Source organism: Thamnophis elegans, chromosome 3, assembly GCF_009769535.1.
Source record: "Thamnophis elegans isolate rThaEle1 chromosome 3, rThaEle1.pri, whole genome shotgun sequence".
NCBI lineage: Eukaryota > Metazoa > Chordata > Lepidosauria > Squamata > Colubridae > Thamnophis > Thamnophis elegans.
The window spans coordinates 79,501,380-79,521,062 of record NC_045543.1 but is presented as its reverse complement, the minus strand read 5'-3'; the positions used below and the strand labels follow the sequence as shown (position 1 = coordinate 79,521,062).

The window sequence follows — 19,683 nt, the reverse complement described above, 5'->3', positions numbered from 1 at the left end:
GCTCAATGAACCTAGTCTTGATTGTAATGACTATTATATATCCTTTGCAAAATTAAAATGAATGAAAAGCTATGTAGGTTTCTCAATACAATGAGTCATTCCGTGTTTGAGTGCATGTTAAGTTAATGATAAAAATCTATTTCCCCTTTTTGTTTCAAAAAGGTTGAGAAGTTTAGATGGAGATGGCAGTAAGTTTTTATTTTATTTTATTTGTAAATACTGTAGTCAAATGCATGCTTAGAGCAAAGTTAGTTTAGAAGAACCTCTCACTACCAACTCACTTAGACTTTCCTATATGGAAACTTACTATAACCGATTATCCCCCAGATACATTTGTAGAGATTGTTGAGGTGTTTTGTTTAGTCTTACCTTTTAAAAGTCATATAATATATGGAAAATAAAAAGGGATTGAAGAATGAAAAAATTCAGGCATTACTACTTAGTTATATATACGAAGGCTTCCAGACACATCCAAAGATGCTGAAGACCTGTAATGTATGTTCAGCTATTATATCAACAGTTACTGAAAATTATGGCTAGTTTCAAACTATAATATCAATTTATGAATTGCAAATAATAACTTTCTTCAGTTCAGACTAGTTACACCACTTTTACTTTGACCTTTACCTTTCACTACATTTTAGTTGTATGTGCTAAATTTCTGTATTGATACATCAAAAGATATTCATTGGGACACATCTAGATACCTTCCCCTCAATGGTTTTAACAGGGAAATGTCATAATGTTCCTTTCCAAGATAATCTCTTTATCTGTTCTAATATTGAAATTAATATGGTTACACACATATATTCCTGGCCTGCCCAATCTGGGAAAGCAGAATTATTAATACCACTAATTGCAAAATAGTCGATTTGGAGCTAACAGAATATAGTGCATTTTTAATTAAGTGATTGCTGCAGTAAAGCTTCCACGAAAATAGCAAACTTTTAACACTTGTCTCTACTGCTGTCAGTAACCATTAGATTTATATTAAAATTTACTTATTATAAAAGTTATATTCTATCATTTTCAGTGATTTTATTCATCTACCATCTTTTTTTTTTCCTTTTTCCTTATACTGATTCATGATTTAATTTTGAACTGTATCTGGATAATTTGTCCTGATATGTTATTTTAAACTGCTGGCCTTTGGCCATAAAAACCAAACCTATCTTTATAAAACTTATAATAAATGTTCAAATTCAGGGAAACAGAGTGTTCTTCAACTGAACAGATTTTCAGTTGAATTGAAAGGCATCTTATTCTGGTATACGTTTAACTGTTATTTTAATTTTATTGGTACCTATGTCATTTATCATTGACTTTTTAAAATATTGTTTTAATTGTATATAAATACAATTAAGATAATATTTTAAAAATTGTTTTAACCCTGTTGTATTCTGCCCAAAGACTGCTAGGAATAGGGAAAGATATAGGTCTTATGAAACAAACAAATAATATTATGGTCCCCAGTATAATTATATGCTTTTACTGATAATTTAACAAAAAGTTAAAATTGATTCTCTTTCATTCTAATTACTTTATGGCAATCTTGACTGCACAGTGCTCACAACAGTGTATTTTCCATATTTAACATTAATGTTTTAAAAATATTTCAGATATCTCACTCTCTTTAAAAACCCCTCAAGATTTGCACCATCATTACTCAGGTACGTAGTGAGTATTTAAGTGAGTATGCTGAGTATATTAATTCTTTCCCTCTATCATTTTCTAATTATCTGACTTTGAAGTAGCTCATTATCAAGAGCCGTATATTAAAATAATTCCTAAGAGAGTATCTTGGGGAGATTAAGATAATTTATTATGTTAGCACTGCTTTCTGCATGCCAAGTAGTTGTTGGTAAAATAAATTGGTTACTGGAAATAATAATAACAGATCTATAATCAAAAGCCATAGAAGTAAAATTTCTTTTATAATATAATTTCTTTTATAAATATAATTAATATTATATTTAGGAAATAGAATAAAGGGAAGTAGAGGAGATTGAGGATCAGCTAGTTCAGTTTCCTATGAAATAAATCTGCTTTTAGTATCAATCCCTAGTGAATTCATATACTAAAAATGATTTCACACCGTATTGGAAGCACTGAACACATATGAACCTCCTAAGCTGCTACATATTCAAAGCTGATGAAATTTGTGAAACCCACCAGCAGATGTCCTTGCCGTCACACATTTAAGAACAGATGTATATCACAATCTTTGCAAATATTGTTCAGGGTTAGATTGCTAATGAAGTATTTGTAGCAGGTAACAATTGTATGATAGTTAGAGGTAGTATATTGTTATTGCAATAAATACGAAAGCTATTCTATTATAAACACATATCAGCATATACCAAATCTGCTGCGATCAATTTAGTATATATTAAAAAAAATTTTGTATTTGTATTTATTAGACATTTATAGGCCGCCCTTTTCCCTGAGGGGACTCAGGGCGGCTTACAGTCAAAAAGGAAAGGGAGTGTAGGACAATACAAAAAGAAATGTGCACAAAAGTAAATTAAATAGTAAAACTCAACATTCACTCAACATTCGGGAGGGGCAAAAGTAAACTTATCCCCAGGCCTGACGGGCTAGCCAGTTCTTGAGGGCTGTGCGGAAGGCCTGGACGGTGGTGAGGGTACGAATCTCCACGGGGAGATTGTTCCATAGTATCGGAGCCGCAACAGAGAAGGCTCTCCTCCGAGTAGTCGCCAGTCGGCACTGACTGGCGGATGGAATACGGAGGAGGCCAACTCTATGCGATCTGATGGGACGCAGGGAGGTAATTGGCAGAAGGCGGTCTCTCAAATAGCCAGATCCAAAAATAGCACCAAGCTGAATTTTCATAAAACTGAAAAGAAAGTCTATTCAAACTTTACACATTATTTTTTAAATTACTTTTATTGAATAATTTTTAACAAAAATAAAAACAATAAAAGAAAATAAGACAATAATAAAAAATAGTGAAAAAATAAAAATAAAAATATATATAAATGGCTTCCAATCTCCTTGACAACGGTTATAAATACATTTATATTTTGCCCTCTTTATCCAGAGTTATATCATAATTTCTTTCTTTTCATAAGCAACCTTTTCTAATCTTCAAACTCATAAATCACAAGTTCATTTTTCTCTTTTTTCAACAAAAATTCCATAAGGAGTTTCTAGTCACTGATAAGTGTACTTTTTGATCTGTCACTAATTAAGTGATTTTGCCATCTATGTTAATCATTTTTCCTCCATTGTGATGTTTCAGTCTTTCCATGTACAGTATATGCATATAATAATCTTGCAGTATAAGCTAGAATCTTAAACCTAAAAAGAATCTTAACATGGGAGAAATTACAATTGTGTATGTTGAGGAGAATTTTTCTAAGAAACATATATCTTTTGTCAAGGATAATGTTTTTTGTTTCAAACAATACCTTTTCTGATAACTGAACAATGGCAGAAAGATATACATATCAAAATCTATATGGCAAGAAAAAAGCCAAGTGTTAAATATATTTTCTGGTATATGATTCCAGAAAAATTGTCTAGAATGTATAAGATAGTTCAAATTTATATTGCAAATGTGGATAAAGTGAAGGATCATTTTATAACTAGTGGAATTTACAAAAATACTCACAAGAAATTCTGAAATGCCACTAACCCTCCTTGATGTATATCCAGCAATAAATACATCCTATATTATAGTCTGCTTTGCTATCTGAAAAGAAAGATAGAAAGGAATACCTTGAATTTAGACAAAGTTTCAGTAATTTGCTAAAGATCCGAGGGAAACTCAGATTTAAATCTTAATAACTTTTGTCAATACTTTACAGTAAGGCTTTAGATCAGTTGTAGGGTTGAAATGATATTATCAAATACTACCCATTTTATTTAAATCAGAAGAATAAATTCAGTGGGTGGCCCTTGAGGGTTGAATAAATGATTCCAATGGTTTCTTTAAAAGATTTTCCAGTGCTATATTGTTCCTTTAAGTTCTTTTCCATCTCTAACTCAATCTTTGTCTAGTTACTAGATTTATTCCACCACTCAATATTTTTTGCCCATTCCAGCCAGTGGCCAGAAAAGAGGAGTGTAAGAAAATTAAAATGCTGAAAAAAATAGATAATATTTTAACAAATTAGTTTTACTTCCATGAAGAAAATTAAACCATTATTCTGATCACTTCAAATGTTGTACCATATTTTATGTCTCCCGGTCAAAGGCCTTTGTGGGAATAACAGCTGTTTTCACATTTTCTTTTTAAAATGGTGGACAAGAATTTTCAAATCATATGATTAACCTGTTCTTTGCAGCTGTTGAAAGAAACAATTTAATGAGACTGGCTCAAACAATCCCTTTCACACCAGTGCAGTTTTTTGGTGAGTACCAGATTCCATGTTGATGTATGAAAACATTTTAGTTATTAGGAAAATTCATAATAATTTAGACTTAAAATGTACAATCATGCTATTGTCTGACTATTTTTATCAAATCATGGTGCATCTCTCTCTCTCTCTCTCTCTCTCCCTCTCTCTCTCTCTCTCTCTCTCTCTCTCTCTCTCTCTATCTATCCTCCACTCCCTCCCTCCCTGACCCCCCTCTCTCCCCCTCTCATTTTATATCTCTATCTTTTGCATTATTTTGTATAATGCCATACCAAGAAATAATTAGAAAACATTGTCCTTAAAAACCCTTGCATTTCCCTCTATTATTAATCTCATTGCTTTTTGTTAATCTCATTGTTTTTTTGTTGTTAATCTCAGATTTTTTTTTTACAACATCTCAAATTTCTTTCTTTCTTTATTTCTTAAATTTATTTAGCTGGAGAAGAAGTAACGATTTATAGACTGGAAGAAAGTTCACCTTCGAGCCTTGATAAAAGCATGTCCTCTTGGTCACAGCACGGCATGGCTGCCATGATTCAAGTTTTGTCTCAAGAGGAAATGGATGGAGGATTGAGGAGAGCCATGAAAGCTGTCTGCACCTGGTCTGAAAATAATGTGCTCAAGTTAGGTGAAGTTTTCATTGTAAAATCTTTCCTTCCGGAAGTTGTTCGGACTTGGCAGAAGATCTTCCATGAAAGCACAGTCCTCCATCTATGTCTCAGAGTGAGTATAATCTGATCAGCAATCCCTAATAATAATAGGAGGCTAGCAACATTCTACCAAAGGAGCCCACACTGTACACTGTAGTCTATCTACTCTATCTTGGCAGGGGTGGGATTCAAAAATTTTAGCAACCAGTTCTCTGCCTGGTTGCTGGGTGGGCATGGCCTATTTGGCCTCCTGCATCATGGGGGGAGTGGTATTTTCGCTCCTCCCAGGCTCTGAGGCCCTCTGGAGGCTAGAAACAGGCCTGTTTCCCCGTTTCTGGAACTACCGGGAGGTCCGTTTTTCACCTTCCCAGAGCCTCCGCACTGGCCCTGCATTTACCTGGCATCCAAAATGGGCAGCATGGAGACTTCTGGGAGAGGCGGGGTGGACAGGGCCAGCCAGTCCTTCCAACTACCGGTTTGTGAACCAAATGTAAAATTAGCATCTAGTTCACCTGAACCAGTCCAAACTAGCTGAATCCCACCCCTGCACCCTAATTTAAAATGATGGTTTACCGAGGTCTGTCAAATCCCATTGCCAGATAAATCCCAACTCTGAGAACAGCCATCTCAGCCCTGCCTCCCCAAAAGTAATTCTATTCATGACAATGGCTAAAATGGATTCATTAGAGCACACAAATAGTAACCAGTAACTACTAATATTCTCAGGTATGTATTGTAATTTATTCAAACTAGTACCAATCTAGAAATAAAGAGAAATTTTACAGTTAGAACAATTAAGAAGTGAAACAGCTTGCCTGTTCAGAAGCGTGGCACGACAAAACTGCGCTAGACTAAGCCGCGCCCAATTAAACTGCATCGCTGACGTCATCAACAGGGAAACAACAGCGAGCACAGAGAAAGAAGGGTGCTTTAAATAGCGCTTTGAAAGCAAGCCGATTCAACTTAAGGTAAGGGTTAGGTTTAGGGTTAGGTTAAGGGTTAGGGTTAGGTTTAGGGTTAGGTTAAGGGTTAGGGTTAGGTTTAGGGTTAGGTTAAGGGTTAGGTTAAGGGTTAGGATTAGGTTTAGGGTTGGGTTAAGGGTTAGGTTTAGGGTTAGGTTTAGGGTTAGGTTTAGGGTTAGGTTTAGGATTAGCGGGGGTTAGGTTTAGGTTTAGGGGTTAATTTTAGGTTTAGCGTTTACAGCGTGCTTCTGTCTCCGTGCTGTTGTCGCCCTGTTGATGACGTCAGCTATGCAGTTTCGTCGAGTGCGCTTTAGGCGAACGCGGTTTTGTGGTGGAACCGTTCAGAAGTTGCGGGTGCTTCATCATTGTAAGTTTCTAAGAGGAGATTGATAGCCATTTGTCTGGAATGCTATAGGATCTCCTGCATGCGCAAGGGTTGAACTAGAAGACTTCCAAGGTCCCTTCCAAGTCTGTTATTCTGTAGTAGGGGGTCACAAAGCTATTAATATCATTGTAATAGAAACTGGAAAGACCAGAAAGAGTATTCTTCTTATTTGTCAAGGAAATGAATACAGCTACAGCTACATGGGATCAGCTCACTCATATTTTATACATTATTTTGTGATTTTGTTTTCTAAGAAAACTAAATTTTCATTTTCATCCTGTCCTTTGATTGAGACTTATGAGTACTTCAAAGTTTTCCCCACCCAAGCTAATTAGTAGTTTTTAATACGATCTCTAAGCTGAGATTTCAAAATTCAGTTCTTACTTCAACTCTGGAAAGAGTCATTGGGCAGAGTTAGTTAAATCACATTGTCTCATCACAATCTTAAAATAGACGGACGTACCATATTTAAAATGTGGACGGACAGAGCACCAACTTGCTAAATGTTATTGTAAACATTATTGAAATAATACCGTATATACTCGAGTATAGGCCGACCCGAATATAAGCCGAGGCACCTAATTTTACCACAAAAAAACTGGAAAAGTTATTGACTCGAGTATAAGCCTAGGGTGGGAAATGCAGCAGCTACCGGTAAATTTCAAAAATAAAAATAGATACCAATAATGTTTTTGAATATTTATTTCAAAGAAAAACAGTAAACTAGCGGTGTATTCAATGAAATACTTCACTCACCTCATGATGCTGATGTCCCGCTGTGATGCTGATGTCCCGTGCAGCCGCGGGAGCGATGTCCCGCCTCCTATGACACACGGCACAGTGATTCCTATCATTGGATCACTGTACCAGAGGAGGTGGGACATCGCTATGTGGCTGCTTGCCATAACAAGGAGGAGGTGGGACATCGTTGCAGAGCGGCAGGAGGGGGAGGAAGGGGAATCGTAAGACAGCCCTGCATTACATTAGACGTGAGGAGGGGGGATGGTGCGGTGCGCGCTGCGCGGCAAACTGACACAGAGGGAGGGGAAACTCACAGGGGCACTGGGCCATTCACGAGTGTCACCCAGCGGCATGGCCCCGCCCCTTTTTCTCCTCCATTTCGGGCAAATTTTTCACTGACTCGAGTATAAGCCGAGCCGGCTTTTTTCAGCCCAAAAAGTGGGCTGAAAAACTAGGCTTATACTCGAGTATATACAGTATATCTAGGGTTTTTTATTATTATTTTTAGGAAATACAGCAGCAAAGGGCAGCTCAGAAATTGATATATACCTTCAATCAAATGAAGCCCCATAGCATTCCATACACCCCCAGGTATGAAAAATATGTTTCTAGAAATAAAATGTAAAAGACTAAACTTACTCATTCTATATAAAATATTTTGATTTAATTAATAATATCAGTCATTAATAGACAGGCAGATACAATCCTGCACTAAAATGCTCACAATTATTAGAGGAACAGACAACTATTTATTCACATGTTTTACATATTATTACAGTCTATATTCCATTGAAATGCAAACCGTGACATATTTCATTTTCCTGCGCTCCAGGATCTCTGCAGACAATGACTGCAGACATGAAATTAAAAGATGCTTTCCTCTTGGGGAAGAAAACTATGGCATAGTCAAAGTTATGGTTTTTTCAGGATGCGAGTTGGACTATAAGGAAGGCAGAGAATCCATGCTTTCGAATTATGGTGCTGGAGAAGACTCTTAAGAGTCCCTTGGACTGCAAAGAGATCAAATCAGTCAATTCTAAAGGAAATCAACCCTGATTGTTATTTGGAAGGACAGAAATTGAAACTGAAGCTTGAATACTTTGATCACTTAATGAGAAGTGAGGACTCATTGGAAACAACCCTGGAAAAAAATGAAGGCAAAAGGAGAAAAGAACATGAAGAAAAGTAGAGCATGAGATGGTTAGATAGTGTCATCAACACAATGAACATGAATTTGGGCAAATTCCAGGAGACAATGAAGGAGAGTGTGCCATGGTCCATCAGGTCACAGAGTCAGACATGGCTTAGTGACTCAATAGCAACAACAATATTCCATCATTCCTCTCCTTCCATCTCTTTATATAATGACCACCCAAACCTGACATTAAAAACAAGATGCCACTTTCCAGGACTGTGATAAATCATAAAGGGATGATCCACCATATTAAACATTTATTCAGGAAATACAGTTAATTTGGAGCATATTTCAACTCTCTGTCTGTCTGTCTGTCTCTCTATCTCTCTCTCTCTCTCTCTCTCTCTCACACACACACACACACACACACAAACACACACAATCATATATCTATCTATCTTGTTCCTTTTGTTCAATTCAGTGCGGACAAAATTGCTCAAGTCAGATAACAGTATGGCAGGATAAAATCCTTTTAAAGTGTGTACATTATTTTTTTCTGATATTACTTCAAGCTTCTCCATTCATCTGTATTCATTTAATGAGCAACATCAAAACTTCATTCTAAATATTTAAAATGGGGATTTATTTGATTTACAAGATAATCAGAAATACAAGACACACTTTTAATTTTGTGAATAGCAATTTCATTTGAGTACCCAACTTCAGAATTAGCAGAAAAGACTATATTAAGCCCTGTAGAAAGTAACCATGTAGGAATTTTAAAAAGTATCAGAAAACTGCTGATTATTGCAAAAAAAAAAAAAGGCGGGGGGGATGTGCTAATAGTTTTGTGAGACCCAATAACTTCTTATGTATTTACCTGATTCACCAGTGAATCTTCTAGGCGGCAATTATTATATTTTTATTCTCTTGTTAAATTGCCAGTGGTGATTTGTCCTCTGTAACTAGTTTGCTACGATTATGATAATAGATTTTCTCAAAGTTGTGCCCAATTTTCCCATCAAGCATGGAGATTTTATGAAACGCTGTCTGAAAATTAGGTCTTCATTAACTCTTAGATTAATTATCTCAGGACATCTTTTTGGCTATAGTTCTAAACTTACTTTTTGGGAATAAATGCCATTTAATTCAATTAGGTTTATTTCTGCATAGACACAGATAGGATAACATTACATTTTAACATGCATTGTGCACATACTTATGTTTTTAATGTTGTTAAAAATTATGATGTTGATGAAAGTTGAATGTGAGATTAATACCCTTGATTCATCAAAAGCAGTGTGAAGAACACCTCCTGAAAAGATGCTCTCATTTCTTTTCAGATTCCTTGAAGTCTTTTTAATATATTGCCATTCAGCCAATCAGTGGCTGACAATAGAGAAATACATGACAGGAGAATTCCGCAAGTACAATAACAATAATGGGGATGAAATCACACCTAGCAATTTGCTGGAAGAAGTTATGCTGGCTTTTTCTCACTGGAGTTATGAATATACCCGAGGAGAACTTCTTGTATTAGATTTGCAAGGTGAGTAAAAAAGTCTGTCCCATGAAAATTAATAAAATCAAAGCTAGATAAAGTGCATATGACACTTGAATGGCTAATACATCTATTTGGGTGTCAGTATTTGTGGACCATAGTATAGTTTATCAGATATACAAAAAGTTCTACGAATACAGTCCATAATATACATATGTGTAAGTGTGTGCATGCACACATACACACACACACACACAGATACACACAAACACACAGGCACACAAACACCCATCTATTGTTAGTGGTTGGATGATTAACAGTGACTTCTAAGCCTGTTTGTGTGTGCAACTACAAAAGATTGTGCAAGCATGCCACAATTTTCGTTCTGTGAGCAACATGATACTGCATTTCTGCTTTCATCATTCTACCTTCTTTACTTCCCTCTTTGCAAATGCCATGGGGACCTGTGTGAATTAGTTCTGATTCACCTTGAATATTTGAGATTTAGAATAAATATAATTTGTTTTAAGGCTGGGCTTAGAGATTTGAGGACAAATCCATTTGATCTGAGCTGTTTCTTTAAATTATAATGGGAAAAAGTCTCAACACTTTCTTGGGAAATATTCCTCCTGCATCTCTTTTAAGGTTCAGATCACATTCCTGAGACTCAATAGGCAGCAGCACCTGCCTAAATTTATCTTAGATCGAAGCAAGGTAGGATTAAGCCTGATTAATACTTCGATGTGGACTAGCCTGGAATTTGCAAAAACTTTTTATTTCCAGAAAAAGAGCATCACAAACTCTTCCCTGCTGATGCTAAGCAAATGGATCAGAAGGACTCCAAGAGTGATTCACCCAGTATTGCCTAATTATCATCAAAAGTGCACCTTTATCTCAAAAAGTATGAGAAAAGCTCCCCCCCTTTTTTTTTAGGAAGGAAGAAAGTTGAGATCGTTGAATTAAAACTTGAAGACAATACTGAAAGTAAAAAAAAAAAAAGAAAATCTATACAATTATTTCTCAGTTGCTTTCTTGGAGTGCAGGGCTTGGCATTGCATTGCATTTGTGTCCGAAGTACCAAGGCATTTCCAGGTTGAACGGATTAGCTGGTGACATCACCATTGCCCAGGGGACACTTGGTTGTCCCCTTTCATGACCCTGTTATTGTGCCCAACAAAGTGGTACCTATTTATCTACTTGCGTTTGCATTCTTTCAAACTGATAGATGGGCAGGAATTGAAAAAAATAACAGAAGCTTACCCCATCACACAGTCTCATACACAGGTTCTAACCACGCGAAACATCATATTTCCTGACTTGGCACAATACTAAGTAAATTATTGAGTTGTCCTTAACAGGCAGGGAAATGTTGCTGCCTCTGATCACTGGTTTTTAGGGATATCTAAAACTATCGTAATTAACTAACTTGGCATAACTGGTTAGAAAGTTTGACCCCCTAAGCATTGCCTCTTGGCTGGCTTTGGTGAGGTGAGGTGAGTGCAGGGCTGGGTTGGGTTGGGTTGGCAAGCACATTAACAAAGCTTGACCTCTTGCTGATATGGTAAATATGATCACACAGAGATCATTTGGCACAAATAAGGTAGCAATCATAGCCTTGGGACATCTGCATTCTTTAAGTTATGAAATTTGGAGCACTTGTGTTAACCTGGAAAATTTATGCTATAGTATATGTATTAATCTTTTGATTACTGCATACCACCATTACTTATCTTTTAGGAAAATGAAGGTGTGGTTGCTTGGTATAGAACATGTTTTTTTTAAAGTACAAGTTAGATGCATCTATATATTTGCTCTCATTGCTCTCAATCATGTGAAGTGTTAATACCACTTTATAATGCCTTGGTAAGGCCACACTTGGAATACTGTATTCAGTTTTGGTCGCCACGATGTAGAAAAGATGTGGAGACTCTAGAAAGAGTGCAGACAAGAGCAACAAAGATGATTAGGGGACTGGAGACTAAAACATATGAAGAACGGTTGCAGGAACTGGGTATGTCTAGTTTAATAGAAAGAAGGACTAGGGGAGACATGATAGCAGTGTTCCAATATCTCAGGGGTTGCCACAAAGAAGAGGGAGTCAAACTATTCTCCAAGGCAGCTGAGGGTAGAACAAGAAGCAATGGGTGGAAACTAATCAAGGAGAGAAGCAACTTAGAACTGAGGAGAAATTTCCTGACAGTTAGAACAATTAATCAGTGGAACAGCTTGCCTCCAGAAGTTGTGAATGCCCCAACACTGGAGGTCTTTAAGAAGAGGTTGGATAGCCATCTGTCTGAAATGGTATAGGGTTTCCTGCCTAGGCAGGGGGTTGGACTAGAAGACCTCCAAGGTCCCTTCCACCTCTGCTATTGTATTGTATTGTATGCTACCTTTCTTTAATGGAATTGTACAGTTGTGTGATTCTAGCTGTTCCTACTAATCTGGTTGCTTTTAAGTCTTTCCTGTCTATATTATTTTTGATATATTAGTGTATTAAGAATTTGCATATGTATTTCTGCATTTATATGAATCTGGAGATTAACAGGAAGAAGTAACTATTGATTAGCTCTACACATTTGGGCTCCAGTTACTTTCTGAGTCTACATTGGTGTAGTTATTCAAGAACAAGGTTGCTTATATTGCAGATGCTAAATTAGCTGATAATAAATTCTATTCCTACATGAAATTGGTGTGTCAAATTCACAGTGAGCATGGAGAATAGTAAATTTGCCAGAAGGGGGCTATTAGTTTGAGAGAGAAAGTGCCTGATGTGAGCCAGAACAGCCATGGGTACTGATAGAATCTAGTCCATATATTGTCATAGCCAGTTCAATGTCAGGTATAACTAGTGCACAAATATCACAGAATACTTGTTAACAGAATAAAGATTTTTTAAAAAAATAAGAAACAATATTAAGCATCTAAATCCATCATTTATACACAATATAATACAATCAGGGATTCCATGTTTACCTAACAGTTCTTAATAATACAGTTTCAATTTATCACTTTTTAAAAAACTGTTTTAAAGCAAATTGACTTGTTCCAAAATGAAGCATTAACCTCTAGGGCTTCATGAATGCCATGAGGTCCCGCAGAAATCACCAAGGGAACACCCTTGAGGACTACTTTGCCTTCTGATAAATGGATGTTTTGTGACTGGCCACACAACAGTAATTTTGTGACTAGGGAACTCATCTATGGAAGCTTTCGCAATTCTGAAATGACCCATAAAATTTATCCAACTTTGACACAAATAAATGAAACATTAATATGCTTAATGTAAGCTATTGTTTCAGGACAGAAAAACAAGCTTACACAATAGATTAAATATGAGGATCCAAATTTCAACCTTGATCTAGATCAGTGGTAGTCAACCTGGTCCCTACCACCCACTAGTGGGCGTTTCAGCTTTCATGGTGGGCGGTAGGGGTTTGCTGTAACTCTGCTTTATAAATTTTATAAAGTAAAGTTGCTTCCCTACTTTATAAATCACAATTACTGTGGAACCGGTGGGGTGGTTAGAAAATTTACTACTAAGAGAGATACAAAAGTGGGCGGTATGTATAAAAAGATTGACTACCCCGATCTAGATATTCTGGAGCATAGGAAGGTTTCAGAGCTGGAATATATCTATAGTGTTTATCTATTTTATTCAGAGTAGGGAAATTTTGTTGCACACAATGGAAAGTAGTTCTTATCTTAGTTTTATCTGACATTGAAACATATATCCTATTTATATATAGTTCCAGCAATATACATTTGGATCCACAAAATATTTTTGAATGATAGCTTTTATGTTCTTTGCTTCTCATTTAAGCTAAAAATGTTTTAAAAATAGTTGAGTATGCAACATTTGTTTGTTGTAGTCTAATATAATTTATAATTTTAATATTGCTTTTTCACTTTTGCTCTGTAAACCAAAAGATTAGATAACTGTACAATAATTGCACAATAATAACAATTTGTTATAATTTCACAAATGGTTTTTAAGAAGACAATTACCTACTAATAACCATTATAAATTTGAATTCTGCAGGTGTTGGAGAAAGCCTCACTGATCCATCTGTTATTAAACCTGAAGACAAACAGTAAGTATAATCATGTAAATGTATCATATAAAATGTGATGTATACTCCATGATTCAATTAATCTTCGATATTAACTGTAATGCACATATACATATTTTTATTCATTGCTGATGTTGTGATGTTCTTTTTGGTTAACAGCCCAGTTTTGTATATGTATCTTTTTATCCAGCCGATTAAGAATAATGTAATGCATTGACAAAAAGGTAACTGAAGAAAATTATAATAAAGCTATAAATGCAAATATTTACTGAAAAACCTGGCAACAGAAGTGATAAATACTTGACTTATATTGAATGGACATAACCGATTTCCTGGTTCATTTCAGATACACAAGTAGTGCTGAGGTACTATATTGTTTCTTGTGGATTAAATAGGCCTTTTAATCCTAGGAATGCACAAGAAACAAACTACAGTTAATGAAATGCTATCTAACCACAGTTCTCATAAGTAATGCTCATGACACTAGTTGAAGGATTAGGTTTTACCCTCCAGCTACTTTGTAAAGTGGTATCTGTGTCAACTAGACTGTGGCTATGAGTTTATAACATTAATTTTTAATAAGTGCTACATCCTCTAGGCTAATAGAAGCTCACACAATGAAGCATTTTGTTATTCCATTCCTCCTGCACTCATCCTCCAATCTGTTTGGGCAGGTCCCCCCCAAAACCAGGCATCCAACTAAGGGTATTTGTGATATGCAGGTGGAAAAGATGTGTACAGAAATCATGACATTAATTACTCCTTTGTTATTTTCAAATTCTAGAGGGATGACCTTTGGACCGGCAAACCTTGGAGAAGAAGCCTTCAAAAATTTCATTTCAAAGCACTGCTGCAATTCTTGTTGCAAGAAACTCAAACTTCCTGGTATGCCATAGCAAAGCTCTGAAGAACGTTTTTGAACAAATTTGGCCTTAGATCTAATTCCTGAAACTAGGACTGAGCTCATTGAATTGACGTTGGTAACAAAATATTCCAAGAAAGAGTTGTATAAATTAACATTTTCCATTAATATTTTGAGGGTCTGCACACTACTAACATACTGTAGGTCTAGAAAAAAAGCATCACAAAGCCTTATTTTTTGGTTTTCTATTTCAAATTGATCTGGGCAACTTTAAATATGGGGTGCACTTTTTAATGCTAAAAGTCTTAGTTGGCTTTTCATGATCCATTCCAAAGATGGAAGGAAACAAGAAAAGGAATGAATAAAAGAAAAAATATATTATATTACATTCCTTATTATCATATTAAAGTGGTCATTTTTGTAGAGGCCTCAAGGCCTTGGACCTGTGCACTAAAAATCATGTCCTTTCTCTAAATAGTATATTAGATTAGTTTTTAGTAGAGTGACTACAGTAAAGCAGTATAGTTGAAGGTTAAATAAGCAGCCTTCACTTCTTTGTTTACAATCTAATGAATTATAAGAAGGAAGTAATAATAAAAGTATTTATTTTCAATCTGTATAATTAGTAAGTTTTATGAAGATGTCATGCATATTGAAGCTATATCCCTTCAGTTACTAATATGAATATATTTTACCAAAATCCATTTGGACGATGGTTGTGATTTATTCTTTTGGGAGCTCTATCTACTTATATTGGGTCCTGCAGCAAACTTCAGAATGATAACAGTGATCTTAAAAGATATCTCTTCTAGGACCCACGTTGCTGCTGTTAAGAAGATAGAGTGCTGAGTTACAAAATGGGAATCTCTGTGGTGTATCATCTGATTTATTCATATATTTGTCTCTGGGCAAATGTTGGAATATCCTTCACTGTTCATATTAGGCACCAATGTCCGATGAAAGATATGGCACAAGAAGAAGAAGTAGTAGTAGAGGACTTCACATCTTCATGTCCTATACGTGGTATCGGAGAGTCATGATTTCCACAGCATGATTCCATGACTTGTCCCAGATAATCTCTGCCTCATGCATATGACAACATAGGTTAGATGTTGATTTTGTCCCATAAACAACTTGTGTGCTTTGACCTGGATATACAAGGCCTTACACTTTAGTTCCTCCTATGGCCTCATACCTCATAGTTTAGATGTGTTCTGACCCACCTTGGCAGAAAAAAGAACAGACTTCTTGTCATGAAAAATCCCTCTTTATTTACCTCTTGTGAATTAATGGCATTCACACACTGCAAAGTCCAGGCAATAGTCCTTCAAAGAATTAACTGAAGTAACAGACCTTATCAGTTCCTTGCGATAATTGCAAGGCCGTGAGCTTCCAGCGGAAAAGCTGCAAATTAAGTTCTAGCAATCAGTCTCTGTGGCATGAAACATGGTGAGCAAAATCTTCAGAAATACGAACTGTTATTTCCTATGACAACAACTCTCCTTTCCTTCTATTTTTTCCCCAGCCAGGGAGGGGCCATTCAGCATCCACGTGTGTTCCCGAGTCGACTCCTTGTCCTCTGTTGTTTACCTCTCCTAACAGCTCTGCTTATACGTGCATCTAGAACAAGCCCCAGCTGTTCTTCCTCCTCACTCAGATCAGCCTTCAAAGCAGCTGCCTCTCTGGTGGCTGAGAAATGTCAGACGACACTGTTTCTATCTCTGCGCCTGATGCAGCGCATCCATCAGAACCTTCCCCAGACTCCAGAACTGGACCAAATTCTTCTCCAAGCTCCTCATCGTCCGAGTCTGCTGCCAGCTCTGCTGGCAGCTGTGGGGCCACAACAAGTTGGGATTGATTGTCACCCAGGACTTTCTTGAAAAAGTCCACAATAATGGATGGATTTGGAGGGAATATGAAAGGTGCTTGGGGAGTTTTCCAATATCTAGTGGGCAGTTCTTTTGATTTAGGTAATTAATTTCTGGTAACAGGAAGTAGCTTGGAGGCTTAATGTTCTCAAGTGGATTTTTTTTCTATTGGTTCATCTTAAGGAGGTCTGAGCAGCAATGGAGATGAAGCAGGAGACATTATTATTATTATTATTATTATTATTATTATTACTAGTAATAGTAGCACTGGGTATTTTAATGCTGTATATAGCTTGTATGTTTGTTATTGTTGGGATCCTTGGAGATTGCAGCATGTAATAAAGATATATTATCTAAGATAAAGCTTTTTTCTGTTTTCATAGATTTGAAAAGAAATGATTATGCATCTGGGAGGGTCAATCCAGCTTTTGAAATTGAAACTGAAATACCAATGGCAGCAGAAGATGAGAATGCAAACAATAGGGACGATGAACCACTGGAATATTATACTCGGCTGTGAAGCAAGAGCTACTAATTTTCATCATTAGAATTTTTTTTCTGAAGGGCCAAATCCTGGGAACTCTACTACCTCCACTGTCTGTACTTTTTTAGAATAAAGAAATAAAAACCATTAATATGAAATCTTTTGCAAATGAATTCCTTCTAAAATAAGGAGTCTTCTCTGTTTTTAAAGGTTATTCACCAAGGTCACTGGATTAATTGAAACAGTGCCAGTGCTTCAATTTATGAATGTTTAAAAGTGTGTCACTTAAAACAAGAACAGTTCTTATAGTTCTGAGAAATTGGAGAATTTTCTAGAAACAAATTCAAGGAAATCCCCCAGTTGGCAACTAGAAATATTCAGTCCTGGTCAAAGGTGGTCAAACTTGTTGACAAAATAGCCAGATAAAAGTTGGGGTTCAAAATTTCCAAGAAAAGAAGTTCCAAAGTCCAGGAGTTTCATCTGAAAAGGTCTCCAGCATTTATATTTTACTAGCGGATAACCCGGTGATGCCTGGGTATTTATTTATAGAGGGAAAATGTCCGGACCAAATGTAATTTCTAATGTTGGATTTTCCCTCTTACCAGAGGGAGCCCCTTTGTGGAGTGCTGTGAATCTGTTACCATGGCAACTCCGGGGCGCTGTACAGTAGAAGTCAGTATGGCAGTATGACACAACAGGCTGAATCTTAATAGAACACCCCCAAGTGGTATTAGGGTGTCTTACCCCCACATTTGTCTCCAGAGAGTAAGTCATCTGTGCACCAAGTTTGGTTGAAATTGCTCAAGGCATTCCAGAGTTATGCATAACATAACATAACATAACATAAACACCCACAGCCATTTTTATATACAGTATATAAATGAATGAATGTTTTGCTCATCTTTTTACTTTAACTGAGTAGTTCTATAATTATGGCTGGTAATTTTAATAAAGCTTTGGGTGTTTGGTTTTGTGTCCTGCGGCGGCAATAACTGAGGAGGCAGTAATTCACTCAAATGTTTATTAACGCAGACAACGCTAGAACTGACAGAACAACAGCTATTTATACTTGTAGCTGTCAGACGGGGAACCAATGGGAGAGCTGTATTTCTCCCGCCGGCCAGCAGGCGTGCCTGGACCAATCAGAGGCTTTTTCCTAGACGCCGCCTGCCGGCCACGTCTACTAGAACACAACATTTGGGTTAACCATGGCTTTACTTCAAGTAAGTTCTGATCACATAGACTGAAATATTTATTAAATTTAATTGGGTGGGTATCTGTTAAAATTTGAACTCATTCCAATGAGAATGTACTTTATCTCCCAGTTCCCCATCAGACCTGTTCCTTATATTTTTTATAATGAGATTTTCATTGATTATGTTTGTGTATTTGTAAATAAAACCAGTTCTTGTATAAATGTGCTGTAAGTTATTTAGGATTTGATCAAACTTTAAATTAGAATGTCAGAAAAATAATTTTCATACGATCACCTAACTTGGAAATACAAGGTATAGGATCTTATTGCAAGTCAGATTTAAGTTAACTTAACTTAAGTTAACTTCATGTTTTTTTTATCCTGAGCTGGAATCAAATTCTCAGGGCTTCAGGCATTATCCCTACAGACAAAAGGCAGACTAAACAAAGATCTTTTCTCACAAAATTATGTGAGCTACAGCCCTTCACAACAACAACAACAACAACAACAACAATGGAATGTTAGTATTGAAATAGTGTGAGGTATTTCAGACAGAGCTCTGAATGAGACTGCACAGTGTTGCCTTAAAATAAAATTATAAGAAGAAAGATAACTAAATCTTCTATATGAATGTATCTGACAGATGTTTTCCTCAGTCTTTATAATGAGGGTTAGAGTAAATTAAAAAAAGAAGTAGAAATGCACTGTAGACACACAGTGTGGTATGCAAATTTAACACTTTTGTCAATATTAATTGTCAACATTTATCAAATGTGCCTTGTTATCTCAAGAGCTAGTATAATTTCGCTCTTGGAATGGTTAATAATTTCACTTGAGTCCTCCAACTTTTAGGAACCAATGCAAGGAAAGAAAATCTCAAACAAAGAATAAATCTGTTTTTACTTAATATTTAAGTAAAATCTCTGTCTCTCTGTCTCTGTCTCTCTGTCTCTGTCTCTCTCTCTGTCTCTCTCTCTGTCTCTCTCTCTGTCTCTCTGTCTCTGTCTGTCTGTCTGTCTGTCTGTCTGTCTGTCTGTCTGTCTCTCTCTCTCTCTCTCTCTCTCTCTCTCTCTCTCTCTCTCTCTCTCTCTCTCTCTCTCTCTCTCTCTCAGAGAGATGAGGAATAGATTTATTTAACATGAACTGTACTGGACATCATTGCCTTCTTATAAGCACATGAAATAAATATATTATGCGGAAGTGACTGTCTTTATAATTTGTGTGCTCAAAAGCCAGGGGGAAAAACAACAACAAATTGGCAATTCAATGCTTTAGGAAGAGGCAAGATATTTGGGTAGGAAGAGGGATTGTTTGTATCCCCTGACATTTTCTAGCATTTTTACCATTATTGAAATCACTACGGCTTGCTTTTATTACCATAGTTTTGTTACCAGATATATAACCTTCTGATAACTTTTGATCCTGTTTTTAATATCCATCTCCCTTTC

General features: G+C 36.3%; 1 protein-coding gene across 1 annotated transcript in view; it reads left to right on the top strand.

Annotated features, from left to right (window-relative positions):
• TRPM6 (transient receptor potential cation channel subfamily M member 6) overlaps positions 1 to 17,076 on the top strand; it is a 68,455-nt gene extending 51,379 nt beyond the window's left edge. Inside the window, exons 32-39 of the mRNA XM_032213840.1 lie at positions 1,620 to 1,670; positions 4,311 to 4,376; positions 4,819 to 5,105; positions 7,629 to 7,711; positions 9,599 to 9,804; positions 13,796 to 13,848; positions 14,606 to 14,711; positions 16,940 to 17,076. Of these exons, the coding sequence (XP_032069731.1) occupies positions 1,620 to 1,670; positions 4,311 to 4,376; positions 4,819 to 5,105; positions 7,629 to 7,711; positions 9,599 to 9,804; positions 13,796 to 13,848; positions 14,606 to 14,711; positions 16,940 to 17,076 (989 nt within the window). The remainder of the gene's footprint in view (positions 1 to 1,619; positions 1,671 to 4,310; positions 4,377 to 4,818; positions 5,106 to 7,628; positions 7,712 to 9,598; positions 9,805 to 13,795; positions 13,849 to 14,605; positions 14,712 to 16,939) is intronic.
• The last annotated feature ends 2,607 nt before the right edge of the window (positions 17,077 to 19,683 follow it).